The sequence below is a fragment of the Hemiscyllium ocellatum genome, chromosome 8 (assembly GCF_020745735.1).
Source record: "Hemiscyllium ocellatum isolate sHemOce1 chromosome 8, sHemOce1.pat.X.cur, whole genome shotgun sequence".
NCBI classification, from domain to species: domain Eukaryota; kingdom Metazoa; phylum Chordata; class Chondrichthyes; order Orectolobiformes; family Hemiscylliidae; genus Hemiscyllium; species Hemiscyllium ocellatum.
Window position 1 is genome coordinate 47645525 of NC_083408.1, and position 12513 is coordinate 47658037.

Genomic DNA, 12513 nt, shown 5'->3' on the forward strand with positions numbered 1-12513 from the left:
TACCATGAGAATGCGCAAGCTCCACACAAACTGTCACCTGACAGAGAATCAAACCCGGGTCCCTGGTGCTGTGAGGCAGCAGTGCTGACTACTGAGCCACCATGCCACCCTATGTATCTTCTGGGTATTGATTTCCTTGCCAGTGGAAACTATTTTTCCCTAACTCCTGATCAACATTCTTCATCACTTTGAATACTTACATAAAATCTCCCCTTTGCTCTGTTTCTTCTAAGGAAAACAATCACAGTTTCTTTATGCTTTCCGTCCTTGTAGTTAGTTCTAAGTTTGTTGTGCTCGAACTTCTGAAATTGAAACGATTTATCCTTCTGATCCTTCTGTCATTTTCTGCTCCACAAAATTACAAAGTGTTAACTTCTAAAAAAAACACACAGATATGGACATGACTCATCAATTCCACAAACTTTGCTGCAAAAAATTCTTAGTCTACAAAAATGGACCAATTTATATACATAGCAACAGAAAGACATACTAAATTAACAAAGGTCTAGTTGACTAGTTAACATCAACCAACTCATACATCGCAGAGGATAGAATATTTTGCAGGGCACATTTCTCATTGGTTTGTAATTGTAATGCTTGACACTAGAGAAATACACTATAGTTAGCAGAATGTTTTGTGCTCATACATCGATTATTAGTCTAAGAACAAAGACATTCTCTTTTATTTGGCCCCAGTGAAAGAAAAATATATCTGGCAGAAAATCTTTAAAACGTATTTCAAGTTGTAATCAGTCAACAAATCATCACTGCACAGACCAATGTAATCAAAAGTGCACTTAACAGGATTTTCTAATATTCTCTTTATGTAGATGTACCTCTTGCGGCAGCTCCCTCAATGCGTTCCCTAGTGTCTGAGAACATAGCCCATTCACAATGCATGAGCAGCTGTTGAAAAGGCAGTACAGATTTGTGCTGCAGACATTGTCAGTTTCGGAGGAGGAACTGTGTGGACTAACATTGCCCAGAAAAGCCAGCAATGTTATTATTGTAATCTGAAATCTAAGTCTACCCATGGCCAGGCACCACACCAATATGTTATATACGCACTTTTGTTTGCTACCAATGATGTTGTACCTCCATCACTGTTGGAGGATAATATAAAACTCCTGAGGTGGAACTCCAAGTTCCTTAGGCACAAGTGTGATTTCATTCATTTTACACAGCATCCTTCAAAGTTAGGTGAAAGTGAGGACTGCAGATGCTGGAGGTCAGAGTCAAAAAGTGTGGTGCTGGAAAAGCACAACAGGTCAGGCAGCATCCAAGGAGCAGGAGAGTCGATGTTTTGAGCAAGACATTCCTGATGAAGAGCTTACACTCGAAACATCAATTCTCCTGCTCCTTGGATACTGCCTGGCTGGCTGTGCTTTTCCAGCACCACACTTTTCACCCATCAAAATTAGTAATGACTGTACCAATGGAAGTTACAAATGTAACTGAAGTTTCTTTGCTATCATAAAAGAACATCTGAAATATAGAATAAAGAACATTACAGCGCAGTACAGGCCCTTCAGCCTCAATGTTGCGCTGATCTGTGAAACCAATCTGAAGCCCATTTAACCTATGCTATTCTATTTTCATTCATATATATATATATCCAATGGCCATTTAATGTTCTTAAAGTTGGCAAGTCTGCTACTGTTTCAGGCTATGCGTTCCACACCCATACTACTCTCTGAGTAAGAAACTACCTCTGACATCTGTCCTATACCTATATAATCCCTCAATTTAATGCTATGCGCCCTCATGCTAGCTGAGGAAAAAGGCTCTCAGAATCTATTCTATCTAACCGTCTTATTATCTTATATGTCTCAATTAAGTCACCTCTCAACCTTCTTCTCTCTAACAAAATCGCTTCAAGTCCCTCAGCTTTTCCTCGTAAGACCTCCCCTCCATACCAGGCAACATCCTGGTAAATCTCCTCTGAACCTTTTCCAAAGCATCCACATCCTTCCTATAATGTGGTGACCAGAACTGCACGCCAAGTGCAGCTGCACCAGAATTTTGTACAGCTGCAGCATGACCTCATGGTTCTGAAATTCAATCCCTCTATTAATAAAAGCTAACAAACTGCATACCTTCTTAAAATGCAATATTGAAGTGCATATCTTTGATATTTACTGAGACTGTACCAAAATCACTAGTGTGCAGTGCTTGAATATCATAATAAACCATCACTAAATTACAGATTTGCCCAAGGAAGAATTGTCTGATTGTATTCACTACTCATATGAATTAGTTAAAATGTTATGTAAAATAGTGTGTAGTGATCTCTGCAGAATAAATTATTTATGTTTCCATTAATGAATGATAAAGATAATAAAGATTTAAATGGTAACCTATTCTCTATCAGTTACCAATTTACCTGAATATGCTTTATAGAGTTCCTATTGTATTTATGTCATTCCCAGTTGGTATAAGGTCTTTAGCAATGAAGGATTCTCATTTTACAGTGAAGGTCTAATAAGCAGAGAAGAAATTACAGCCTACTTCATGAGATCCAGCTCCATCTTCTCAAAATCAGTTCTCGGCTTTCTGCATAATTTCCAGGAGACAACATATCTGAAACCAACTTTCTGTGACAACTGTGCTGGATTTGTAAGTTGATTTAACCTATAGTCTCCCAGCTTGTAAGATGTCACTGAGCAACCGTTGATGACTGCAAAAATTGCTATAAATATTTTATCTAAATGTAGTCTGAAAAATAATAAGGAGTTATAGACGATAGCTTTACTATTCATTGGTGTAATGGCCATAATAGGTTATTGTCTGTGCTACTGTCCTAGTAATCCAGAGATCAAATCACACCATGACGTCGAGTCATCTAATCATACAGCATGGAAACAGACCCTTTGGTCCAGTCAGTCCATGCCAAATATAATCCCAAACTAAACAAGTCCCACCTGCCTGCTCCTGGCCCATACCCTTCCAAACCTTTCCTATTCATGTATCTATCCAAATGTCTTTATGACATTGTAATTGTAACCACATCCACTACTTTCTCAGGAAGTTCATTCCACACGTGAACCACCCCCGTGTAAAAAATTTGCCTCTTATGTCTTTTTAAAATCTCTCTCTCCTTTCACTTTAAAAATTTGCCTTCTACTCTTGAAATTCCCCATTCTACGGTAAAGACAACTACCATTAATACCGCATTATTTTATAAACTTTTATCAGATTGCCTGTCAACCTCCTACACTCTAGTAAAAAAAATGCCAGCCTATCCAGTCTTTCTTTACAACTCAAACCTTCCATACCTGGCATCTCTTCTGACTCTTCTGAACCCTCCCCAGCTGGGTAATATCCTACCTATAACTGGGCAACCAGAATTGGTCACAGTATTCCAGAAGAAGTCTCATCAATGTTCTGTACAACCTCAACATGACTTCCAAACTCCTCTACTCAAAGCACTGAGCAATGAAGGCAAGCGTGCCAAATACCTTTTTAACCATCTTGTCTATTTGTGACACAAACTTCAAAGAATTATGTACCTGGATCCCTAGATCCCTCTGTTCTACAACATGATCCAAGGTCCTACCACTAATTGTATAAGCGCTAACCTTGTTTGTTGTACCAAAATGCAATACCTCCCATTTATTCAGATTGAACTCCATCTGCCATTTTTTAGCCCATTGACCCATTTGATCAAATCCCTTTGTAATCTTAGAAAACTTTCTTCACTGTCTACAATGCTATCAATTTTGGTGTCAGTCCGAAAATTTATGAACCATGCCTTCTATGTTCTCATCCAAACCATTCACATAAATGAGAAACAAAAGTGGATCCAGAACCGATCCCTGTGGAACACCACTGGTGACAGGTCTCCAGTCTAAAAGCAACCCTCCACCACCACTTTCTGTCTCCTACCATTTATGTATCCAGTTGGCAAGTTCACCCTGAATCCCATGTGACCTAACTTTACAATTAGCCGACCATTCGGAACCTTGTCAAAGGCTTCACCAAAATCCAAATAAATAACATCTATTGCTCTGCCATCATCAATCATTTTAGTTACTTTTTCAAAAAACTAACTCAAGTTTGTGAGACACGATTTTCCTCACGCAAAACCATGCTGACTATCTTTAATGAATTTTTGCCTTTCTAAATGTTCATAAATCCCATCTTTTTTTGTCGCCTCCACAATTTACCCACAACCGATGTCAGACTCAGGTCTAAAGATCCCTACTTTATCCTTACAAACTTTCTTAAACAAAGGTACAACACTAGCCACCGTCCAGTCAGCAGGTACCTCACCCGTAGTTATAGATGATGCAAATATTTCTGCAAGAGTTCTTGTAATTTCCTCTCTTACTACCTACAATGTTCTGAGGTACATTAGATCAGGTCCAAGAGATTTATCCAGTTTTATATTCTCTAAGTTCTCCGAAATTCCTCCTCTGTACTGTGAACTGTTTTTAAAACATCAAAGTTTATTTCTCTCCATTTCTTTCTGCACAGTAAAAATTAGTGCTAAATATTCATTTAGTATCTTACCCATCTCCTGGGGTTCAACACAAAGATGACCTCCTCGATCTTTAAGAAGCCCTACCCTCTGTCTAGTTATCCTCTTGCTCTTAGTGTATTTGTAGAATCTCTTTGGATTATCCTTAACTTTATCTGCAGTGCTATCTCATTTCCCTTCTTTGCCTTCCTAATTTCTCTCTTAAGAATGCCCCTACACTCTTTATATTGATAAGATTCAACTGAAGCAAGTTGTCTATTTCTAAAATAAGACTTGCTTTTATTCTTGACTAGAACCTCAATATTTTTATTCATCGATTTTGTTCCTTAATCTTACCAGCCATACCCTTCACTCTAACATGAACAAAATGCCTCTAAACTCTCATCATCACATTCCTGAATACCCCCATTTGTCAGACTTTTTTTTTAACATGTGAACTGTCTACTCCAATCAACTTTTGAAAGTTCTTGTCTCATACCATTAAAATTTACCTTACTCCAATTAAATTAAGGAATTGAACTGAATAAATCTGGTAATTTTTGGATATCATCTGACAATGATCAGAAGAGCTGCCTGATTGTTGGATAAACCCAACTGGATGAACTGTCCACCTCTACCCTTTAGGTTCTTGCGCCAAAGCTATATTTTTGAGATTTAATGTCCTCAGAATAAACAGGGATGGACAAAACATCATTTCAAGAACAACAAGTCTTTCAGTTTCTTTCTATTTTTCTAAAAAATGTTAAATGTGCTCAGGTCTGTCAAATTGCATACTTTCAAAATTAAAATAATGTCTTTTTTTCAGATCTGGGGTGTTATAAAACAAGGGTACAGATGCAGAGGTAAATAGTGTTATAAAATAATTATATTTAAGAACTGTATTAATTGTTATCATACGTTTGGTAAACTACTTTAGATAGGTCAGTGAATTTGCTAGATTAATGGATTTACAATTGCAATTATACAAACTCATTTTTACTATTTCTGATAGCTTTATACACAGTTAATAGTACGTGCTTTATCACCTAATCCAGATTGTATCTAAATGATGTTCTTCCAGAAATCAACATTTTGCTTAAGAACTTATTAAAACCAAACAATGTGCAACTTCTAGCCTTTAGCACACTTTTAAACAGGTATAAATAATGAGAAGTGGTGATCATGATCTAACCATAATGCATAGTCTGTTAACCAACAACTTAATATAAACACTCAACTACCAAACATTAAAATGTTTCCTGAATCAGATTTGTTTCATTCGTGAAATTATAAATAACTTAAGACTCTTAAAAAGGTATTTAAAAGCCATTTAAGGCTTTCAATGAATTGGATAGTGAATTATAAGTTAGAAAGCGTATGTTTTTTACACCCCTATTATTCTAGGCTGATTACATCCAGCTAATCGTTTGAAAATCCTTCCTTTGCTTATGTATGTGAAGAATATAACAATTTCGATGAGTGGCCAAACAAAAGTACATTGACCTAAGAGACATCATAGAGATACTGTAAATGTTGGCATAAGAGCTTGTGGTGGTGGGCTGTAAAAATATTAAAATGTATGTTCACATTGATGTATTTTGAAAACATTGTTTACATTCCAGCATTAGGAGTCAGCAACCCATAACAGACTGATGAGATGAAAGTATTTTTCTGTTATCTGAAAAGATCCCTTGTAAAATAAGATTATGTGGTCTCAACCCAATTCCTAAATTGTGTGACTTCACTGTGTAGAACCATCTCCATAATGCACTTAACAAGATGTTAACAACACTTAAGGCTGGGAAGTCAATGGAGAAGCCAGGTAGCAACTAATGTGTGAAAGACATCCTAATAATGCTCTGAAAATAATTTAGGAAGGAGCCTTCTTTACAAGACTTCAACATTCAAGAGGGCATGAGAGATTTAAAAATTAGAGACATACTTTTGGGAGGGAGTTTGTATGTGCAAAGGATTACAAGCTTACAGATGTTGAGATTGTGAAATTATCTTTAAATTAGCATGTAAACCATCTGAAATAGAACAATTAATTTACAAAAAATGCAATAATCTTTTCTAAAGTTGTATGCAATGCTATGGGACTGGAAGAACCATTTATATTGTTATATTTGCTCAGGTTAACACATCAAGCTTTAGAAAGATCAAACTGCTCTTGTCTACCGCCTGAGCATGAAAGATTGGAATTGCTGCATTAAATCTTTCACTTGCTGAATATTTTAATACACAAAATTTTAACCGTATTTCAACCTTATTGCACAGAGCATTTTGTGAGTTACCACTGATGTCAAATTTGATAGCCATTTCATTTTGATGCCCACAATGTGATGCATTTCTGATCGCAGATTGTGGTATGAACTGTCACAAACAGTGTCGAGACTTGGTGGTGCTGGAATGCAAAAATAAAGCCAAGACCACAGATGCCAGCCAAACCTCAAGCTCCTCTGCTCCTGCACTTTGCTCTGCAGAAACCAAAGGCCTAAACATCGGTAATATTACTCGTTCCATTGAATTGTACTGTTAAACTTTTTGAAAATTGTAACCTTTTCTAAATATTAATATATTGAGGATAAAAAACATTAACATTGATTGAAATATTAGATGCATAACTTTGAGTACTGATTATTCCTGGTGCTTGACAGAATTTAAGAAAGTGTTTGTTAAACACTTTTTAAAAATATTTGAGAAGGTTTAAATGATGGATATTATATAGAAGATAAAAAACAATCATCTTTCTTATTATTTTCTTTCTTGTTATGTTTTATATTATCTTTGAAATTATTTGAGTAATCTAACATATAAGTTAATATATATCAATATATATATAACTTATATAATCTTAATGGCTTTTCTGTCTATCTTGCCTTTCCAAAACATAAACTAGCACTAGCCAAGAAAATAAGTTTGTGGGTGTCTTACTCCTAGTTCTCTGTCCGTGTCATTAAGAACCTGGTTTCTATGAGATAAATAAAATTGATTATTTTCCTAGTCTAATTTTACCTCCTATTTTACTTACCTAAACACTTAAAGGATCACTGCAGCAATGCAACAAGCTTTGGGAATCTATCAGTATTGTAAAGGCAACATGAGCCTCTCTTATTTATCCTGTCATCATGTACATCTGAGTACCCTGAGGGGTACGAGATAGAATCACCCTTCAACAATTGCCCATAGTTATGGTTCAGTGAACAGTAGAGATAATGGCTTGAGATAATGCTCACAAATTTGAGACTTCTTATCTCATAAATTGTCAACAAATGTGAGAGAACAGCATCTTTACTACCCTCTCAACCAGTTTGGGAAAACTCCTTCCTTATTATAGGAACAAAGAAATTGCTGAATCAGAAAAGACCAAAGCCAAACCAGTTGACCTTTTATCGTCCTGTTCGATGAATGATACAACAATAATGCAATTGCTGATTAATCAAATCTATACCACAGATAAAAACAGACCACAGATAACAAATTTCAACACATTGGAGTATTTTGTGGAAATGAGTTTTGCACCATATCTGTACATTTTCAGAACTAATCAGCCTAAGAGTGCTTTTTTTGTTCTTAATTTGAATATGGATAACCTTGGAATTGTCGAGCAATAATAACATGAAACAGTGAAAATTAAGCTTCAACAGTCAAAATAGAGTTATGAAAGAACTGCACATATATGATACCCTCTTTTATTTACTCTTAGGATGTGAATGTTGTTGGCTGTGTCAGTATTTACTCCACATCCCTAACAGATAATGTTGAGCTGCCTTCTTGAACTCTACATATTCATCCATTCCTGCTAAAGATGGAGTTACAGGATTTTGATCCAGTGACAGTAAAGCAACAGTAATATAACTCCAAATCAGGATGGTATGTGAGTTGGAGAGGTCATGACATTTCCATTATCTGCTACCTTTGCCCTTCTAGATGGTAGTGTTCATGGGTTTAGAAGGTGCTGACAAAGGAGCATTGGTAGCTTACTGCAGTAGGTGTTGTAGCTGGGATGTACTGCTGCAACTATGTATTGGTGATGCACAGAGTGAAGTTTGAAAGTGGTGAATAGGGAACTGATCAAGTGGAATGCTTTATCCTGGATGGTATCAAGCTTCATGATTGTTGTTGGAGATGTGTTTATTCAGGGAAATGGAGAGTATTTAATTGTAGTCTTGACTTGTACATTGTAGATGATGGACAGACATTGGAGCATCAGGAGGTGGGTTACTTGCCATAGAATTCCCAATATTCTTGTATCCACAGGATTTATATGGCTGGTCCTGTTCAATGTCTGGTCAATGGTAAACCATAGAATGTTGAGAATGGGAAATTTATTGGTACTAGTGACGTTGAATTTCAGGGGAATACGGTTAGATTTCCTTTTCTTGGAGGGGCCATTGCCTGGAATTAGTGTAGCACAAATGTTACTTGCCTTGTACTATGCCCAACCCTAAATGCTGTTCAGATCTTTATGCATACAGACTCGGTCTGCCTCAGCATCTGAGGTGTTGCAAAATATTTTTGAAAGGCTTTGAAATCATCCACAAACATGCACACTTTTGACATTTTTGAAGGAAAGTCATGCTTACAAAATGCTAAGGTGTTTTGCAGAAGGCATTATCCCAATAGACACCTGTACTGATATCCCAGAGATTGTGATAATTAACTTCCAACAACAATAACCCATACTCCTTTCTGTTTGATATGACCTGTAGAATCCTGAAGAAGGGTCCTCCCTGAAACATCGACTCTCTTGTTCCTCGGATACTGCCTGACCTGCTGTGCCTTTTCCAGCACCATGCTTTATCAACTCTGATATGACCTGTGGAGAGCTTTCCCCCCAATTCCCATTAACCTAAAATTTATTGTGGCGGCTTGTTCGATATTTGATCAAATGCTAAATTGATGTCAAGGACAACATACTATTGTTACTAATGAAAGTTCATTCTTTTGATTTTTGGATCAAGATAATAATGAGATCTGCCCAGCAGAACACAAACTGAACATCAGTGAGCAGGTTATTGCTGAATGATAGTGCTATTAATGATATGTTCCATCACTTCATTGTTGATTGTGAATAGAGTTGAGCTTGTTAAAAGGCATTTGTCTTAATCAAAGTCAATTGATCTATACTATAAAATGGTTGACATGGGCAGAGGGGTAGTGGTGGGCATTTCATTTTTATTTTAAATGTGTTTTTGCATGGGGGCACCCCTGAGAAGATAATATCCTTCATAATTTATTCACCTTTCCTACAAAAACCATCCTCTTTTTCTCCTTCCGGCTTCCCGCCCTGAGGTGCCAAAACATCTCAGCCCAAAACTACCCAATTTAGCTCACTATGGAATCTATCAGGCCTCCATTGTGGGCTTGCATGGACTGTATGAGCTGCCAACCAAAAGGCAGGACTTCCTCTAGAAGTAGAGTCTCTATGTTATGTCTGTGGTTTGGTTAATTTCTGGGCCTGTTGGCCAACTGCCAACTTTCTTCTAACGGTGGCTTGGCAGTGAGCTGTTTATATTTTTCCCCATAACTCTATGCACCTCGCCTTTTGCACTAATATGCTGCATTCTTCCATCGTTGGAGATAAGCATGTTTTTGGAGCATCCTCCTCCAGTTACCTGTCCACCACCATTCACTACTAGGTTTGACAGAATTGCAGAGTTCTGATGTGATTCTTTGTGTGAGAAAGTATTTAACTGCCTAGAGCATGTTACATCCACAGTTTAACTTATTTGTAATCCTGTATGCATCTCATCTTCAAGTATGCCTGGTGCTGCTCCTGCCATGCTGTCCTACACTGGTCATTGAATCAAGGCTGATCCTCTGGTTTGATGGTAATAGTACAGTGGCTGAAAACAAGCATACATACAGCATACAAATGAACGCAGGAGTAAGTCATATGACTCCTCCTGCCTGGTCCACCATTCAATAAGATCATGGCTGATCAGATTGTGGCCTCAACTCTACCTTTCTGCCTGCCCCTACTATTCTTATACATCTTTATTAGTTCGATCTCCATATTAGTTAGATCTATCTACTTCTGCCTTAAAAAATATTCAATGGCCTTCCATCGACCACACTGTGGGAAAAAAGTTCCAAAGACTCATGTATGACCTTGGGATAAAAATCTCCTTGTTGCATCTTAAATTAGGAATTCCTTATTTTAAAGAATGTCCCTGGTTCTAGTCTCTCCCACAAGGGGAAACATCTTTTCAGCATTTACTCTGTCATGCCCCTTCAGGATCTTATGTGTTTCAGTAAGATCATCTCTCATTCTTCTTATCCCTAGTGAATACACACCAAACTTCCCTCATAAGATAGCTCCTCATCAGCAAAGTAAAACATCTTTGAACTATTTCTACAGTGATTATGTCCTTTCTTAAATAAGTCCAAAACTGTGTAGAGTTATGCAATTCTGCTGCTGATGGCCCATGGATGTAATTCATTGATTCTCAGGTTTTAAGTTATGATATGGAGGTGCTGGGCTGGGGTGGACAAAGTTAACAATCACATACCACTAGATTATAGTCCAACAGGGTTATTTGGAAGTACAAGCTTTCGAAGCCCTGTTCCTTTGTCAGGTAGCTAGTGACGAAGGAACAGCACTCTGAACGTTGTACTTCCCAAATAAACCTGTTGGACTTTAACCTGGTGTTGTGTGATTTTTAATTCAGTTTTAAGTTGATAGATCATCTGTTCTGTGCCTATAACATTTAGCATGGTGGTAGTACCATACAAGAGAGCATGACCTCACTGTAAAGACAGGAAGTCATCTCCACAAGGATTACACAGTGTTTAGATCTGCCAATGCTATCATGGATAGATGGATCTGTGATAGATACAATGGAGAGGATAAGGTCAAATAAGTTTCTCCCCTCACGTTGGTTCCTTAATGATCCGCCATTGACTTACATTTGTTCTAAGACTTGACAAGTAGTGGTGCTATTGATCTACTTTTGGTGATGTGCATTAAACCTGCACACCTCGAGTACGTTGTGCCTTTGACACTCTTAGAGCTTGTTCTAAGTGGTGTTCATTCTGGAGGAGCACAAATTCATCAACTGAGGAAGGCCGGTAGGTGATGATCAGCAAGAGGGGTTGAACCTGACTCCATGAGATATCATGAAGTTCAGAGCCAATGTTGAGGCCTACCAGGGATACTCCCTCCTGACTGTATATCACCGTGCTGCCAACTCTGGTGGAACAGGACATATGCATATGATGGCAATGTCTGAACTTAATCATACTCATGAAATGATATCTAGTAGACAATAACAGGCTGTTAATTGATTAGCCCAAGGGACAGCTCTCCCAATTTTGGCACGAGCCCATGGATGTCAGGAAGATTTTTCAGAGTCAACTGGGTCAGATGCATCTTTAGTAAAGCAAAGAGCTGTGGGTCATGGAAATCTGAAACAAAAAACAAGAAGTGCTGGAGAAAATTGGCACGTCTAGCAGCATCTGTGGAGAGAAAAGCAGAGTTAAGTGGCTCTTTTGAGTCAAGAGGCCCTTTGTCAGAATAGTTCTGAAGAAAGGTCACCAGACTGGAAATGTTAATTCTGCTTTCTCTCCGCAGATGCTGCCAAACCTACTAATTTTCTCTAGCACTTTCTGTTTTTTTCCAGATGCGTTTTGTTGTTTCTGGCACATAACCTGATGTCAATATTATTTGATTTTTCTGAACTGTGTGATGCAACTGAGTGCCACACTGGGCCATTTCTGAGGGCAGTTGACTGTCAGTCACATTGCTGTGGGTCTGGAGTCACATGTAAACTATGTCAGGTAGCGGTTGTAGATTTCTTCCCCTGAAGGACATTAGTTTCTTACAATTGGATAATTTAATGATAATTATTATTGAAACTAGTATTTTATTCTAGATTCATCATTCAATTGAATTTAAATTCATTGACTGGTTGTAATGGCAGGATTTTACCTTCAACTTCCAAGTGCGCTCCCTAGGATTAGCACAAAACCAGACATCGAATTCCGAACCAACATTTAATTAAGGTGGGAAGATGGAGTAAATACATCACAGGGAAAATCAACAGAGCTTC

The 12513-nt window shown here is 37.6% G+C and overlaps 1 protein-coding gene across 2 annotated transcripts in view; it reads left to right on the top strand.

Annotated features, from left to right (window-relative positions):
• Positions 1-12513, top strand: part of LOC132818152 (RAS guanyl-releasing protein 1-like) — a 116151-nt gene that overhangs the window by 85032 nt on the left and 18606 nt on the right. For both annotated transcript variants that reach the window (XM_060828918.1, XM_060828919.1), the window contains exons 13-15: positions 2472-2616; positions 5286-5322; positions 6820-6963. In XM_060828918.1, the coding sequence (XP_060684901.1) occupies positions 2472-2616; positions 5286-5322; positions 6820-6963 (326 nt within the window). The remainder of the gene's footprint in view (positions 1-2471; positions 2617-5285; positions 5323-6819; positions 6964-12513) is intronic.